Consider the following 18,462-nt stretch of genomic DNA (forward strand, 5'->3'; position numbering starts at 1 on the left):
TTGGAGTACCTGGTGTCAAAGAGGGTTGATCCACACAGTGCTGTTCCCCTGCATGATAATTTGGACAGTGCTATCAGGAGTGATGCCAAACAGGCAGTAGGGATCTCCCACCAGAGAGAAGAAAATTAGAGGGCACCGCGGCACTGCTCACTCCCAAACAACCAGGCAACGAGCGGAGTAACAGGAGCCTGAACACTGAACACCTGTCTGCTCTTTCAGATGCCAATCAGCACATTTCGTTCTCAACAATCATTCTGCAGGTGCACAAACACGCTTAAGAAATGTGTTGCAAATTTTTCTTTCAGACTGACTCTGGACAATTTTTTTTTAAAAAAGGAAAATAAAACCTTGAGTTTGAAGAATGGTGATGCGTGGTCCTTTGAAAGAGGGCCTTTTAGAAATTTCAAGAAGCAAAATGATTTTCATTGCGTGAATGCTGGTTGGTCAGCATCATCCAGCATCCTTCCATCTCAATAATCCCAGGGATTAATAAAGTGCAATGAGCTCTCCCATACCCTTTCCAGCGTCTCTGGCTGTTTTAGAATTGGAGGAGAGAATTGCTTGGAATAGTCATATCAATACACATAGCTTCAGCAAAATGAATTTCTGTCCTCCAACTTGGAGCCCTGGCAGCAGAAATTAAAATAAAAATAATTTAGTAAACAGATTGGCAAGAAGGGAAAGTTGAGATGGATGCAGAAGATTCCTTGGCACTATTTTGAAGGAGAGCAGTGGCGTTCTCCCCAGGATTCTGATCAATAATTATTCACTAAAACAGGTTTTCCGATGGAAGTGGTCCTGTTGAAGTTACCTTATTAACAAGATGAGCATTGCTGTCTTTTGCAGTGGTTTTATTTGTCTTTTTACTGCTGTCAGTGTTGGAGACAATCCCTTTTTCTGTGCTCCCAGTTTTGGAGGTTTTATTGTCTTCGCCGGCTGATTCCCTGCTAATTGGGATGTCGTTATCTTTACAGTGCCAATATTCATTTTTATTCATGACGAGAAGAGTCACCTCAGATATTTTTTCTTTTATCTTCAACAGAACATCCTCGTAGCTGACCTTCTCTATGTTTATTCCATTTACCTCAATTACCATGTCACCATCCCTGATTCCTGCTTTGTATCCAACATCTTCAGGCACAACCTACAAGGATCGCCACAGAGTGAGAAATCAACAAAACAACAAAAACTTGTATTAATATAGTACATTTAACATGGTAAAATGTCCCAAAGTGCTTCACAGGAGTGATTATCAAGCAGAATTTTGACACTGAGCTACCTATCAAGATATTAGGATATTTGACCAAAGGTTTGGCTGAGTTAGTAGATTTTAAGGAGCCTCATAAAGAGGAGAAAGACAGGGGTAATTCCAAATCTCAAGGCCTCGGTGGCTGATGGCAGTGGTGCCAATAGTGGATTGAAGCAAATCAGGGATACGCAAGAGGCCTAAATTGAAGGAGACCAGAGGTCTCAGAGGAATGTAGGGCTGAAGGAGTTTACAGAGGTAGGGAGGATCGAAGCCATATTGAGATTTGAAAATAACGATGAGAATTTTAAAATTTACTTGTTGCTGGGCTAGGAGCCAATGTGGGTGAGTGAGCACTGGAAGATAGAACTTGTTGCAAGTTAGGACACGGGTAGCAGAATTTTGGACATATATCTCCATTACTTTATCGTTGCTGAATCCAAATCCTGATACTTCCTAACAAGCAAGGGCACATCTTTACCACATGGACTGCAGCAGTTCAAGAGGGCAGCTCACCACCACCTTCACAAAGGACAATTAGGGATGGGCAATAAACGCCGGCCTTGCCAGTGACATTTACACCCCAAGGATAGCTTTAAAAAATTCTATTGACAAGTGTTTTTGTAAACATGGCACTCAACAACTCTTCATCAGTAAAGTTAAAACTCCAACATAACTCTAGCTTTGAAGAAGAGTCATACGGTCTTTTTTTTAATTCATTCACGGGATGTGGGCTTTGCTGGTTGGGCCAGTATTTATTAACCATCCCTAGCTGCCCTTGAGAAGGCGGTGGTGAGCTGCCTTCTTGAACCGCTGCAGTCCATGTGGTGTAGGTACACCCACATTGGTGTAAGGAAGGGAGTTCCAGGATTTGACCCAGCGATTGTGAAGGAACGGCGATATATTTCCAAGTCAGGATGGTGAGTGGAGGGGAACTTCCAAGTGATGGTGTTCCCATCCATCTGCTGCCGTTGTCCTTCTAGGTGGTAGTGGTCGTGGGTTTGGAAGGTGCTGTCTAAGGGGCTTTGGCAAATTCCTGCAGTGCATCTTATAGATGGTACACACTGCTGCTACTGTGCATTGGTGGTGGAGGGAGTGAATGTTTGTGGATTTGGGGCTAATCAAGCGAGCTGCTCTGACCTGGACGATGTCCAGCTTCTTCAGTTTTGTAGGAGCTGCACTCATCCAGGCAAGTGGAGAGTATTCCATCACACTCCTGACTTGTGCCATGTAGATGGGGGACAGGCTTTGAGGAGTCAGGAGGTGAGTTACGCGTTGCATGGTTCCTAGCCTCTGACCTGCTCTTTTAGCCACAGTATTCATATGGCTAGTTCATTTCAGTTTCTGGTCAATGGTAACCCCCAGGATGTTGATAGTGGGGGATTCAGAGATGGTAATGCTATTGAACATCAAGGGGCGATGGTAGGATTCTCTCTTATTGGAGATGGACATTGCCAGATACTTCTGTGGCATGAATGTTACTTGCCACTTGTCAGCCCAAGCCTGGATATTGTCCAGGACTTGCTGCATTTGGACGTGGACTGCTTCACTATCTGAGGAGTCACGAATGGTGTTGAACATTGTGCAATCATCAGCGAACATCCCCATTTCAGACCTTATGATGGAAGGTCATTGATGAAGCAGCTGAAGATGGCTGGGCCTAGGACACTAGCCTGCGGAACTCCTGCAGTGGTGTCCTGGAGCTGAGATAACTGACCTCCAGCAACCACAACCATCTTCCTTTGTGCTAGGTATGACTCCAACTTTTCCCCCTGATTCTCATTGACTCCAGTTTTGCTATGGCTGCTTGATGCCACACTATCAAATGCTGCTTTGATATCAAGGGCAGTCACTCTCACTTCACCTCTGGATTTCAGCTGTCTTGTCCATGTTTGAACCAAGGCTGTAATGAAATCAGGAGCTGAGTGGCCCTGTCAGAACTCAAACTGGACATCAGTGAGCAGGGTATGGCGAAGCAAGTGCTGCTTGATAACACTTGATGACCTCTTCCATTACTTTACTGATGATGGAGAGTAGACTGATGGGGCGGTAATTAGCTGGGTTGGATTTGTCTTGCTTTTTGTGTACAGGACATACCTGGGCAATTTTCCACAAAGCCTGGTAAATGCCAGTGTCGCAGCTGTACTGGAACAGTTTGGCTAGGGGCATGGCAAGTTCTGGAGCACAAGTCTTCAGTACTATTGCCGGAATGTTGTCAGGGCCCATAACCTTTGCAGTATCCAGTGCCTTCGGCCGTTTTTTGATATCATATGGAGTGAATCGGCTTGGCCGAAGACTGGCATCTGTGATGCTGGGGACCTCCGCATCATCCACTCAGCACTTCTGGTTGAAGATTGTTGTGAATGCTTCAAAAAAAAGCCTGTATGACTGTTCTTCAGAGTTAGAGTTATGTTGGAGTTTTAACTTTACTGGTGAAAAGAGTTGTTGAGTGCCATGTTTACAAAAACACTTGTCAACAGAAATGACTAAGATAACATTAAAAAAATTTTAAGCTTTCCTTGGGGTGTAAATGTCACTGGCAAGGCTGGCATTTACTGCCTGTCTCTAATTGTCCTTTGTGAAGGTGGTGGTGAGCTGCCCTCTTGAATTGCTGCAGTCCATGTGGTAAAGATGTTCCCTTGCTTGTTAGGAAATATCAGGATTTTGATACAACAACGGTAAAGGATTGTTAAAAGCTCCAACATAACTCTAGCTTTGAAGAAGAGTCATACGGACTTGAAATGTTAACTCTGTTTCTCTCTCCACAGATGCTGTCAGACCTACTGAGTTTTTCCAGTATTTTCCATTTTTTACTTCAGATTTCCGGCATCCGCAGTATTTTGCATTTAAGTTTAAACTCCAGTCCTCTTTCACATGCAAAAAGAGAACTAACCTCTTGGATGTAGACTCCTGGCTCATCCGTGATGCTGTAAATTTGAAATCCGTACCCTGAGGAGCTCTTTACCAAATGGCAAAGCCTGGGTTTGGGTCCAGTTGCTTGTTGGGCTGTAGGGCAGCACAGAGGGGGGTGAGCTTGCAGAGGTGATAGGCGTCTCTCAGCTGTCTCCTTCAATTCCATTTGTTCTTCAACATCATCATCATCCATACAAATTAAAGGGGACAAACCCAACTGCGTTGAACAAATTAAAAGGCCTGTCAGCTCATTTGATGCTCTCCAGTTGCCTGGTACTCACATTCATTTCATTAGAATTCTGATTTTTACATGTTTTAAAAAGATTTTGTTTCTCAAATGGGCAGCATGTTTGGTGTAACTATTGGTAAAGTACCTGAGTACATCCAAAAGGGGTGGGAAAGTGAAAGGGAGGGGAGAAAGGGGAGAGGGGGGTTGGGAAGAGGAAGGAGAAAGGGTTGGGGAATGTAGTTAGTGTTTAATCACAATACTCTAGCTACCATGGTATGGAGTATGCCTGAAGGATCAGTTGGTCTCTTCATGCCTGGAAATCTTGTACCTTTTGCTGCCTGTGATCCAAAAGTATTTAACATTTTCCAGCTGGGAAAGAATTTTTTTGCCTGTGTGCAGTTCAGCCATCATCTCATTGAATGGTGGAACAGGATGGAGGGGCTGAATGGCCTCTTCTTGTTCCTATACTTATTCAGCTACTTTCTCCTCTTCATTTTCTCTGTTTCTCAATGTGAAGCATCTTGGCTTTCACTTGACGTTTCACTTTGCTGACAGGGCTAAGTTCAGCCCTTACCAGGTGACCATTCATGTCCTCCAAATCCATGAGGCTTCCTCTTTGTGCAGTGCTATCTGGACACTTTTCTTAATTTGTCTGGACTAAAGGACTAAAAAAATTTTAGTCAGATTTGCAATCCAACGCTGCCATTCTTTCATAGTCATTTTATTCTTTCAAGATTTAAAATTTTAATGGGGTGGGTTGTTTTGGCTTAAAATGCACTCTCCCAATTACATCATGGGGTGTAGTAAAGCTCCCTCTGCACTGTCTCCATCGAACTCTCCCAGGGCAGGTACAGTGTTGCTTAAATGAGTGAAGCTTCTTCAACATTTCCCAACAACAGTCTTGCCAGGCTGGTATCTCTCTATCTGCAGTACAGCCATAGACCATGTATTACCAAAATAGAAGACCTAGTTCTCTCATCTTTGCTTTAAAGTGTTCCTTTTAAATACAGAAGAGCATAAGAAGTGACACCTCCTCTCTGTCAGTAGATAAAAACTGAGTGATGAAAGGCTTGAAAACAAATTAAAGAAGAGAAATGCTCACAGATGTGAAATATTTTTCTCCTTCAGAGCTGATGACGGTGAAGGTGGTTTGATTCCCACTCTCCCTGATCTTCCTCACCACAATGTCATGCTGCAGTCCCTCAATGTTGTCCCTGTTTACAGCCAGCAGACGGTCTCCTTCCTTCATCCCACATTTCTCCGCCGGACTTCCGGCATCCACTTCCCGCAAATACTGACCTGGAAAATAGGTGTGGTTACAAGACTAAGTGATGGTTAAGGGTCTGCAACAAATGGCTTTGACCAATTTCCAATCATTTTACTTACAAAAATTACTCACAAGTAGGAACATAGGAATTGCTAGATGCAAAAAGACCAAGGTCCAAATGGTTCACCTTCTACCTTCCTGGTGGTGGCATTTTTAAAAAAATTATTCTTTCATGGGATGTGGGTGTCACTGGCAAGGCCAGCATTTGTTGCCCAACTCCAGTTTCCCTAGTACTGAATGGCTTGCTAGGCCATTTCAGAATGCGGTTAAGAGTCAACCACATTGCTGTGGATCTGGACTCACATGTAGGACAAACCAGGTAAAGATGGCAGATTTTCTTCAATAAAGGACATTAGTGAACCAGGTTGGTTTTTATGATAATGATAGTTTCTTGTTCACCATTACTGAGATTGGCTTTCAATTCCAGATTTTTTTATTAATTGAATTCAAATTCCACCTGCTGCAGTGCTGAAATTTGAACCCTTATCTCCAGGGCAAAGGCCTGGGCCCCTGGGTTACTAGTCTAATGGCATTACTACTATGCCATCATCTCCCCCTGAATGATACAATGATAATATAATTGTTGACTAATCATAGTGATTAATCTCTATTAATGAGTCTATAACAGACCCGGATATGAGGAGAGGAAAACCCCCAGTGATGGAGAGTGTTGCGAGCCATTTGCCAGGGATTGCTTCCATTTTAGATGACAGCTGCTAAACTGCGAACATTAATTGGAGAGACTATGCAGAATGGCCATTGTAAAAATGGAAGGTTCACATCTCCGCTGTTGGGGATACTCTTCTAAGTTTAGGATCAGACCAGTACTTCTCGCTCTGTTTCTATAGAGCATTGAATGGAAAGTGACAGGAATTTCGAACAACGTGACTCCAATCTGTCAGTGTCAGTTAAAAAAGCCACAATGTTTGTAATTATCAATTTACTATACAATGCATTACAATGCATGCAAATAATTTGAAAAACCAAGTTTCTGCTCAACTATATTTTTCTTATTTTTTTTAACCTGAACACTATTATTAGAGGGTTGCTCATGAGGTAATATTGAGACAAAAATAAAAATAAAAATACCTGGAAAAACTCAGCAGGTCTGGCAGCACCTGCGGAGAGGAACACAGTTAACGTTTCGAGTCCGTATGACTCTTCAACAGAACTATATTGAGACAGTTTTATTCTATATTTAACCTGTGCAGTACCCACCCTGCGAGTATTTGATGTAAAAGTATAGAAGGAGATTTGCTCTTACCCAGCAATAATCTATCAATTTCAATTGAGCCCCCCAGTTCCAGATCTCCACTATCCCTTGTTTAAAAGAAGTCTTTCCTGATTTTATTCCTGAATTGCCCAGCTCTAATTTTAAGCTTGTGCTCTGATTCTGGATTGATGCTGGAGTGCCCCCTTTAGCATTTGCTTATGGATCAGTACTGCCAGGGAGTAAGATAACACCTCAAACGAGGATTGGCGGATGAATGATTAGGAATATGGGTAAAACCAAAAGAAAGGAGAGTATGAATTCAACTTAATCTGATTACAGCTAAACCCTTGTTGCTTCATTAATAGTTTCCTGTCTGGAATCAGCACCTTACCATATGTCCCTGAAATAGTTTTCTCGGTTTTCAACAGGAATCCGTAGCCACAACTGCCTTTCACCAAGTAAAGTTTTCTTGGCTTGAAGGGCACGTGCTTGAAGCAAGCCATGGCTGGAACGATCCTGATTCCTTTGTCTCTATAGTAAGCATCTGTCTTCTGATCAGTCACCAGTAAAGTTACTGAGTCTCCAGTTTCTTTAATCTATCAGCAAACATGAGCATTGCCAATATTAGTTGGTACAATCCAAGTTAAGTATTTTCCAGTACTTTCTTTATCATGACTTCTATGTGTTCATTTTAATGTGTTCGTATACCAATTTTCTCACTTGCTTTTGGGAGCCTGCATAGTTTCTTCAAGTAAATCTAGCGCTTAACTCAATTAGCTGCTTTATAGAGACTGGTTGCTTTTTCAAGGTTAAAACAAGAAAGTAAAATCACTGACCTTCATGACATCAAATACCGTATCCATAATAATTTACTAATTAGTATTTATGTGGCAGATTTATTCCATTTAGTTTTGATGTGGCTGGCCTTAACAATATTTCTTAGGAGGAGTAAAAAGCCACAAAACCCAACAAACTCAACCATTTTTGATTGATTTCAATCCCATTTATCACTTCATATCCCTCAACTCCTCTCTCCAGAGATGTGACTAAGTGTTCCTTGAACCTGTTTATATTGTCCATTCAGTGCTTTCTCTGATAACCTATGCCACAGAAGTACAAAAGTGGATGCAAAAGCAATGACTGACTTTTCTTCTATGACCTAACTTTTTAGACTCACACATCCATTTTTTTTTTCATTCATTCATGGATATGGCTGTTGCATTTACTACCTATCCCTAAATTGCCCTTGAGAAGGTGATGGTGGGCCAACTTCTTGAATACAACCAAGAGGTCAGTTAGGAGCTAATTACATTGCCATGGGCTTAGAGCCATATGTAGGCCAAACTGGGTAAGAACAGCAGACTTCCTTTCCTAAAGGGCATTCCTTCTCCTCATATCATGTTCTAAGAGTGAGCTGGCGACCATGGACTTCCATTGGATTGGTCCATAATTATGCTTGGCAAAGTACTGCAGTGGTTTGCCATTGCCTTCTGTAGGATGGCTGACCAGGAAACTCCTCCCACACTTACTGCTTGCTATCAAGCATATTGGAAGGATTATATTGGAAGGCTGATATTTGGCCACGTTATGAATGCACCTTCCATGTTCATGAAGTCCTGGAGTGGGACTTGAACCTGGAGCTTCTGGCCCAGAGGCAGGGACGCTACCCACTGGGTCACAGGACCTCCACTAAAGGACATGAGTGAACCAATTAGTAAACAGTGATTGCTGACAATGTGACGTCACTTTATATCCTTGAAAAATTCAATTAGGTCGTTTGAAATCTCCCTTTTTCCAAAGAACAAGCTTGATTTCCTCCACCTTTCTCACAACTTAGATTCCTGATATCTGGAATCACCATTATTCCTTGCCTCCATAGCCTCAGAAACGATAGGTCAGGAGACTATCCAGGACATCATGCAACTGGAGCCATTAATGCTGAACCATTAATTTTGATTGGTGAGAATTACGAATTGGGAGGGAGGGGAGGGGTATACAATTTCCAAATTTGTGCTCAGATATACAAGACAATCACAGAAGTAGAAAGTTTCCCCAATGGTGATCAATAACAGTGCACAATTCTCACTATGGGGTTTAACTAATGCCTTATGCCTCAATTTAATTCCCCTGCTTTTCTTTGGATAATTCCATGAGATCTTTGGCATCCACCTGAGAGGGCAGACAGAGCCTCGGTTTAAAGTTTCATTCAGATGACTGCACCTCTGAAAGAGAGTACTCCCTCAGTACTGCACTGCAGTGTCAGTTTAGATTAGATGCTCAAGTCTTGAAAGTGAGTCTTAAGCCCATGACCCTCTGACTAAGAGGTGAGAGTGCCATCATCGAAGCGATGACTAGAAATTTGAATCCCATAGTGGTTTTTTTGAAGAGGCCCTCCATTTCCCATAATGGCTGCAGTATGTTTGGCTCATCAAACAATTATTGGTGACTCATGAGACAAATGAGCGCGAGGGGTCTGTCAAGGCTCCTTACCTCTTTTTTGACTTGTAGATAGGTACAATCCTCCACATTGACTCCATTAATTTCAATGAGTCTGTCATCTGACTGCACTCCGCTTTTTTCCGCAGGTCCCTCAGATTGGATGCTCAATGTAAACGGAGCCATAGCACCTTAATTCATCCGAAAGTGAATACAAGTTCATAATCTCTAAGTTTATTTTAACATTGGGCAATGGCATGAAGTGGACAATACTAAATTGGATGCCCATAGAATCATAAAATGGTTACAGCAGAAAAGGAGGCCATTCAGCCCATCCCGTCCCTGTTATATCTCTAAGCGTTACTCAGCTAAGTCCCAATAGGTAAGTCTTTCTAATACCTCCTCTTTAGCTCATCCAGTGTCTCAACTGCCTCATCTTTCACTATGACTTTGGCAGCATCTTCCTCCTTGGTTAAAGATTGATGCAAAGTACTCATTTAGTACCTCAGCCCTGACCTCTGTCTCCATGTGTAAATCCCCTTAATGGTCCCTAATCAGCCCACTCCTTTTACCTTTTTCATTATTTATGTGCTATAAATTACTGGTTTTATTACCTTAATTATTTTTTCAAATGTTCTTTCCATTGAAGTCAATGAATGAAACCTGGACAGTACAGTTGATGAACATCCAGTTCCATGTTGCCCAACTTACACCCTTGCCTTAAATTAAAATAGCCCCTTTTTCCTTCTAGTGCCAGTTATTATCACTAACTGTCAGCCTCCAGTCTTAGGGAGATGCCCAAAACACTAGCCAGCACAGCACAAAGTCAGGATTCTGGCCCTGGTACCCTGCCAATATTTCCGTGGAACCCCACCAAGAGTCCACATAAGGGTTGGGTAAGTAAATCCGCTGATCACTGCTGAGTTAGCTAACGAATCCAGCATTGTGTAAGTCTCTCGTCAAGAGAAAGGAAAAAGTCAGTGAGATGCAAAGAGAAAAACTTGGAGAAAATTACCTTCAGAAGAAAACAATTCAAAGCCAAATCCGTTTGGGCCTTTTTCCACATAACACAGTCGAGGTTTACCACATAGGGTCTGGTTATCAGACTGTATGAGCTCTGCAATATTTAAATTCTTCATTTTTGCATCTTCATAGGCAGCCCCATTGACAACCAGAAATGTGATCTTGCTCCCACTCAGCCTTATTTTCTCTACAACCTTCCGTGGGGAGGATAAGAAATTCATTATGAATACCATGCTTACACCATCTGCTTGGTTCAAAGACTTTTCCTTCAAAACTGAGACCATAAGGCAAAGGAGGAGGAGGAGGAGTAGGAGGCAATTTGGCCCTCAAGCCTACTCCACCATTCAATAAGATCATGGCTGACCTTCTACTGCAACTTCACTTTCCTGCACTATCCCCCCATATCCTTGGTTCCCTAAGTATCCAAAAATTCATCGAATGAGCATGTAATGGACTCAAACTCACCCTATTGAAAACTATTGAGTGCAATGAAGCAATGCATGGTTGGCTTCAAGTTGTTGTAGATTGGTGGTTGGATTATGTTTGGAACTCACTGCACAAACAAATACGGGGGCAGTCCCATGCTGTCTGTCTCCCTGTGTTGTTCCCTCCTTGCACTATCCGTACTCTGCACTTTCTGTCTCCTTGCATTGTCTCTACCTCCATGTCAATCCCCTCCCCATGCTGTCCCCATCCTGTGCCGTCTGTCCCCCTGTGCTACCACCTCCTCGCACTGTCCATTTGTCCCTGTCTCATGCTGTCTATCACCTTATTCACTCCACCCCCTGCACATTATCCCCTGCTCCATGCTGTCAGCTGGAAGCTGCTACCACACGTCTCCATCTGTAGCTCCCTGCCTATAATATCTGCTCCCACTAGCTGTCCATGATCTGGAGATGGCTGCCTGTTGGGGAGAAGCCTGCACAAAATTATTTAAATGAGGTCCTTGTTCTGAGATGTGTTGTTCTATCTTGGACTCTAGGCGTGGGACTTGGTTAGTAGACAGATTGTAGTCATACTCTGGTATCTGCTTAACACTTGTTTAATAGTACTACATCTAAACAAGTTACAGAATAGGCGCATTGCTCCTAGGCATGGTTCCAACCTCTCTCTGTTGAGAGTCTAAAGCGCAACTGACTGGTGTCAGTGGTACATCATCTTCTACATCATACATTAGCACATCCCATCTGCTAACCCTTTATACTGCACCTCCCCCTAAGTTTATAATCCTACCCTCAACAACAACATGAAACTATCTCTTTAGCTATTTATGTTGCATTTCTGTAACTCCTTTTTTACAACCACAGATTTTACCCAACTCCTACTCTTTCCCTCCCCATGTCACAGCCCTGAGGAATTCAATCTCCCACAGTATTCTCGGCCCTTAGGAAAGATGTCTTGGAGAAATGAGGGTTTTCTTCTGCATCTGATAGGACATCATCATCTGCAGAATAGGACAGCACTTTAGCAGCATTGCTAGGAAGCTGTGTAGGTTGCAGGATGACTGAATTGCAAGGACAACAAAGACTTTTCAACAAAAGACTGATTCAAGACTGAAGAGAATAGATCTTTGGACCTTCTGGGATTGGAAGAGAATAACTCCAGACACTCTGAGGAACTTATTGCTCCCTTGAAACACTCAAGGAAAGATCTTCAGAAGACGAATGATCTTCAACTCCAGGGAAAACTGAAAGCTGTGTTATCCACTGCTGTATCGATGACAGAAAAGGCATTGAAGATCTCAGATTTCAATGAACTTAGACGATGAAGGAAAAAAAACTACCAAATTTCCTGAGGACTCTCAGGAAAAGAAGACGAGCTGATTTCCCAATGTTATTTCGGAAGGACCATCTATTTTCTGTAGGCAGTGGTAAGACAGCCACACTTCTTTCTGTATGTGGTTGCTCCACTATGGTCAATGGGAAGAATTACTGAGCGTATGGAGACAAAACAGTCTCATCTTCTGTAATGAGACAAATATCCTGTAGGCAATCAGCTCAGGGACAAGATTGCTGTACAGAATTCTCCAGCTTCAGAAGTACTAAAGATTCTGGCACAGCTTCTGTGCTGACCTCCAACTCTGGAGGGAAGTTGACTTTCAATTGGGACTGAAGAATGGGTCGCAATTGACTTTCAATCCTGGAAGGTACCAGCTCTTTAGCAGTATGATCCTCTGTGAATTCTGACCTGGAGTCAGGCAAGGCAATCTGTATGGAAGACTCTTCATGGACAACTGGGGATAAAAAGTCAACAGAGACTTATAAGGTGCATCCATCAATGGGAAGGATGAATCATCCTCTAGGATCTCAACCTCCAAAAGATCAGTCAGTGCTGCAAGAGATTCTACCTCATCACTTTTTAGGAAGAGCCAATTCAAGTCCAGCAGGTCTTCATGGGGATGGTCACCTTCTGCTGCAGTGCCATCTGTATCTGCCACTTCTGGTCATACTTCATGAAGAACAAGAGATTCATAATTTCCATGTTTGCCCTGGGCCTAGTGGATGGTGGTTCTGTGAAAGAAAGGAACTTACTGTTGATCGTATAAACTTCCTCAGTTTCTGAAGGCTGAATTTCCACTGCTTCTAAATAAAAGGTTGAAGATTGTTGCATGGAAGACAGTGAGCTGTTAAAATGGTGGGCATCACCTGGTTTGTCTAGGATCTCTAGAAGTATGCCAGCATTGCCACTTAATAGGGATGTACATTGATTGTGAAGAGCATAGAGAGAATCAACAATCTGTCCCTTGTAATGAAGAGGAACAATAATCTTGCCTTTAATTGGAAGGTCTATGTCACCTGGACCTTGTAACTTCATGTTTTATGGAAGAAGGATCATTGGCTGATGCCAGTCGAGGTCATCTGCTAATATGTTAACAGCAGTTCCAGTATCAATTTTAAAAGAAGTATCGAAGCCTTGAACTTGGACTGTAACTGACCAATAGTCTGGATTAACTCTGGATTAGACTAGGAACTCTGTAATTTCATTTTTTTCTTGACTTCTCATTTCTTGGAAGGAATGTGTTTCGTAAATACTTTCTTGTTGTTAACTTCAATTAAAATTGCAGGATTTGTAGAAACACTTGAAATGTCCAGTTTTGCCACACTGGATGCATTCAGCACCTTCTGCTGGACAGTCCTGGTGTCTTTGCTGTGTTTCATACCACAATGCAAGCATCTCCAAATGGCTACCGGTGTGGAGTTTCCTGAGCTTTCACCTGGTTTGGCTGGTTTTCTTGTGGGTGGGGCTGCTGTCCACGGGCCTAGTCAATCAAAGGAGTCAAGTAAAAGCCTTGGAGTCACGCCGAATTATAGCCCGGTTAAATGCTCTAGACACGGCCTGTCTCACTGGGCTGCTTCATCCGATGTAAGATCATCTTTGGTCTGCAGAGAGTCAGAGCTTTTCATACCAGATACCCACAACTATGTGATCACGGATTCAGCACCCCGTATCCGCAAGAACTAGCTATGCAATATAAGTCAGTTAGGAATAATTCAATCAATCCTCCAGGTCATTGCGACCGCTGGTTAAAATGTGCTCGTTTATTACTAAGTTTTGCTTCGGCCCAAAATAAGTGTCAAAGGCTTTAAGAATAGATTCAAAGTCCATGGTGGACTACTGCACATCCTTCCTGAGGAGAACGTCATCTATTACTGGATCTACCACATAAAGGAACTAACTTGAAGGTTTTGCTCCTTTTCGTGAAGACCTGATGCTGCTTGGTACCGGAGAAAATGGTGTTTCCATAACTCCCACTGCTGGCCTCTCTGCAGGTCCTTGAGGCAGTCAAATGGGGGCAAGGGCAGGGACTGCTCGGCAAGTATGGTCTTCATTACCTCTCTCCAGTGCGCCTTTTTCTTCCGCCAATATTTTTTTTTGTAAACTGCTTTCAAAGGTTCCTTCACTCTGTGGTTCCTTCGATAACACTTTTTTTAGATTGATGTCTCCACCATTGCCACCATGTTCTGAGATGTGCTCTTCCATCTTGGACTCTAGGTTAGGACTTGGTTCGTAGACAGACTGTAGATATACTCTGGTATCTACTTAACACTTCTTTATTAATGTAACAAAAATATAATAGTTTTCATAATATTCTTCTGGTTTATTGTGAAGTAGGTTTTTTTGGGGTAAGTATAGTTGGGTCTGTTTATATTATTTAATTATATTTGGAGCCAAGTAGACTGCAAGCTTAAAATCATCAAAAGAAGCTAGGTGCTTGACATGTTAATGAATAAACATGGATGCTGCCTTAGTATGTAAGTTGTGAAAAGAATTTGTATTTTTAGATAAATGAAAGGAATATTTGGATGTCAAAGGGATCTTACAAATAGCCATATAAGCAAGGCTAAGGAGTGTGTTTATTTTTCTCAAAGGTTATTGACAATATTGGCAACATGAAAGTTTTTATATTATGAGGAAGATAGAGCTTCAAAGACATATGGAACAATAGAATTTACATGTTAAAAAGAGAGAAATATACATATAAAGGAGAAGGAAAGGCTATGTAATAGAAGGCCATGTAAAATCTAACAGGAGTGTGTGAAACAGCCTTAATGAAGCCACCAGCCATGTGTGCGTAAGTCTGCTATATAACAAAACTGAAGTTGGGGAAAAGCCATTTGGAATTCCACTGTCAAGTGGGTATTGTGTTAACTTACTGGTTCTGTTTTAAATATAAAATCTATTTTGGACTATTGCCTTAAAGGAGGTGTAACTGGGGGTCAGGTTAATTAGGAATTTTAGGAGTTATTATAGTAGGCTTATGTATGTGCTTGAAATATTTTACTTTGTTAATAAATATTTTAATTTATTTTTTTAAATCTCTAAAGGTCTTGGTGGACTTATTATTTCTGAATTCAGTGCACACATCTTCTCATAATAAATACAAATTACTAGACTGTTGTGATAGCACGACCAAGTTTCCCTTGTGGATTTGGTCTGCCTGGCACACATCATCTGCCATGTCATAACAGTTAGTACTACATCTAAGCAGGTTGCAGAGTGGACACATTGCTCCTATGCATGATTTCAAACTCTCTCAAGACAGTCTAACACAAGATGTACTGACGTCAGTGGTTGTATATCATCATCTACATCATACATTAGCATATACCACCCGTTAACCCTTTATGCTACAGTCCTGCCATTAATATCAGAAGGACCTCCATATGACCTGCCTTCCCAGCTTCCCCACCTAGCTATTGTGCGCCATTTTGATCTCCATATATAAGGAAGGATATACTTGCATTAGAGGCAGTGCAGCAAAGGATCACGAGGTTGGTGCCTGGGAGGAGAGGGGTTGTCCTATGACAGGCTGAGTAAATTGGGCCTATATCCTATGGAGTTTAGAAGGAGAGGTGATCTCATTGAAACATAAAAATTTCTGAAGGGGCTTGACAAGGTAGACACTGAGAGATTGTTTCCCCTGGCTAGGGAATCTAGAACATGGGGTACAGTCTCAGGATAAGGGGGCAATTATTTAAAACTAAGCTGAGAAGAAATTTAAAAGCAAAATACTGCTTATGCTGGAAATCTGAAATAAGAACAAAAAAGCTTGAATAACTCAGCAGGTCAGGCAGCATTTATGGAGAGAAACTGTGTTAATGTTTTAAAAATTCATTCATGGGGCATGGGTTTCACTGGCTGGGCCAGCATTTATTGCCCATCCCTAGTTGTTCTTGAGAAGGTGGTGGTGAATTGCCTTATTGAACCGCTGCAGAAAATAGCTCACCACCACCATCTCAAGGACAATTAGGGATGGGCAATAAATGCTGGCCCAGTCAGCAAAGCCCACATCCCGAGAATGAATTAAAAAAAAAACATTTTCAGGTCAAAGATCTTTCATCAGATGTTCTTTCAGTTTTTCCTGCTTTTTTTGTTCTTTTTATAGTCTGGAGAAATTTCTTCACTCAGAGGGTTGTGAATCATTGGAATTCTCTAACCCAGAGGGTTAAGAACATAAGAAATAAGAGCGGGAGGGGACCATACAGACCATCGAGCCTGCTCCTCCATTCAATAAGATCATGGCCGATCTTTGGCTTCAACTCCATTTTCCAACCCGCTCCCCATATCCTTTGATTCCCTGAGAGACCAAAAATCTGTCTATCTCAACCTTAAAAGTATTCATCCACAACTCTCTGGGGTAGAAAGTCTATTTGCTGAATCAGCCATAGCCAGCTGTCCCCTTGTACCTTTGTATTTGACTTTGCTAAAGTTTATGATTCTTATTTGTGACTGAGTTTGAAAACTACATACTGCAAGGTGGGAATCTATTGAATTCTGATCACTTTTTCCAGTAGGAAATTAACCTTTCCTCAGTGCACAATACTAGATCTAAAATAACTTTATCCCTCATTAGTTCACAACATATTGCTCCTGGAAACTGTCACAAAGGCATTCTCCAAACTTATCTTCCACTGCAGTAGCAAAGACTGTCTACATTTATAAAGAACTGATGACTTGCATCTAAATTGCAATTGCCAAGTCAGCTTTGTGCTACAGTGATTAACACCTATTGTGCATGCTCCATTGTTGAATATACTTAAGGCTGAGATCAACAGAATTTCTGGCTAGGAATTTCAAAGGGCTGTGGGTTGGGGACCCGCAGGCTTTGAAAATTATGGTCCCAGAGGTCATCTCAGGATCCTGACACCTCCAGGACCATTTTAAATTTTCAAAGGGCTAGCAGGAGGGGGGCAATGGGAAACCCATTCATTGCCAATTAACAACCCCTCAAGCTCCTTAAGAACCTGTCCAGATCAGAATGCAATTTTCAAAAAATTAACACAATGGCCTACATTGAATCTCCATGGGTTTGATTGATGAATGACAGGACTGGATCCCGATATCTAAATATTAATGTGGCTTCAACAGAACAGATGGTAACCTGCTAAACACCTAATCATTAAAATAGCATCAGGCAGGTGGGCAAGAACACGATGTTGTGGATTGTGCCTAAACACCAATTTTATTCACACCATGACTTAAGAATGGTTCAAACCCAAGCTCATGTCTCAGGAACAGGTAACATGACAAGGCAGATTCAGTTATCATTAAAATCCTTCCAGGAAATGAGGTATTTGCCATCTCTGTGTTGATCAGCTAGCAGTCAAACAAAATAAATGTTATTTATACTTTGGCTTTTGCAATATCAGGACTGTCCAAAGTGCTTTACAGCCAATGAAGTACTTTTAAATTGTAGTTACAGATGGAATGTAGGAAAAGTGGCAGACAAATTGCTCACAGCAAGCTCCCAGAAACAGAAATAAAATAAATGATCAGGTAATCTGTTTTAGGAGTTAGTTGAGGGATAGTCAGGATACTGGGGAGAACGCTCCTGCTCTTCAGATAGTACTGCAGTATTTTTTACATCAACATGAAAGGGCAGACGGAACCTCAGTTTAATGTCTCATCCAAAAGACGGCACCTCCGACCAGTGCAGCACTCCCTCAGTTTTTTATTGATATAGTAGCTAAGATTATGTGCTCAACTCTCTGTAGTAGGGCTTGTACCCCAATCTTTAGCAGATCAGGGGCAACAAAATGACCAAAATAATAAACCAAGTCTCACCTTGAAATGTTCAATGTTATCCACGTACTCTCCATTTACCTCCAATACCCTGTCAGCGTCCGAGAGCCCAGCATACTGAGCACAATTCCCTGGCTCCACGTGTCTGATGATATGTCCTGGCCTTCCCTTCTCTGCTCGCAAGTGGAAGCCAAACATCTCATTATCCTTCTTAGTCAAGACACAGATTCTGGGCTTGAGGGAGATTGGCAGTTCTGAAGAAATTAACATACATCATTGATGTGCCTACTTCAGATTTGCACTTTGATTCAGAACAGGTAAATGATGATAACAAAAACTAAGGATGCTGGAAATCTGAAGTTGATCTAATTGATTTACATCAAAATTCTTAAGGGGCTTACAAGGTAGATGCTGACCGGAGAGTCTAGAAACAAGGGTCACAATCTCAGAATAAGGGGTCGACCATTGGGGCTGAGATTAGGAGAAAATTCTTCACTCAAAAGATTTGGAATTCTCTATCCCAGAGAACTCTGGATACTCAATCATTGACT

General features: G+C 41.9%; 1 protein-coding gene across 1 annotated transcript in view; it reads right to left on the bottom strand.

Annotated features, from left to right (window-relative positions):
- Positions 1–719: 719 nt before the first annotated feature.
- Positions 720–18,462, bottom strand: part of LOC121269575 (Na(+)/H(+) exchange regulatory cofactor NHE-RF3-like) — a 31,247-nt gene continuing 13,504 nt past the window's right edge. The window contains exons 5-13 of the mRNA XM_041174276.1: positions 17,954–18,165; positions 17,362–17,485; positions 12,406–12,620; positions 10,380–10,581; positions 9,419–9,555; positions 7,320–7,524; positions 5,491–5,687; positions 4,140–4,376; positions 720–1,144 (exon numbers count right to left, since the gene is read on the bottom strand). Of these exons, the coding sequence (XP_041030210.1) occupies positions 770–1,144; positions 4,140–4,376; positions 5,491–5,687; positions 7,320–7,524; positions 9,419–9,555; positions 10,380–10,581; positions 12,406–12,620; positions 17,362–17,485; positions 17,954–18,165 (1,904 nt within the window). The 3' untranslated portion in view covers positions 720–769. The remainder of the gene's footprint in view (positions 1,145–4,139; positions 4,377–5,490; positions 5,688–7,319; positions 7,525–9,418; positions 9,556–10,379; positions 10,582–12,405; positions 12,621–17,361; positions 17,486–17,953; positions 18,166–18,462) is intronic.

The sequence above is a fragment of the Carcharodon carcharias genome, chromosome 25 (genome assembly GCF_017639515.1).
Source record: "Carcharodon carcharias isolate sCarCar2 chromosome 25, sCarCar2.pri, whole genome shotgun sequence".
Classification (NCBI taxonomy): domain Eukaryota; kingdom Metazoa; phylum Chordata; class Chondrichthyes; order Lamniformes; family Lamnidae; genus Carcharodon; species Carcharodon carcharias.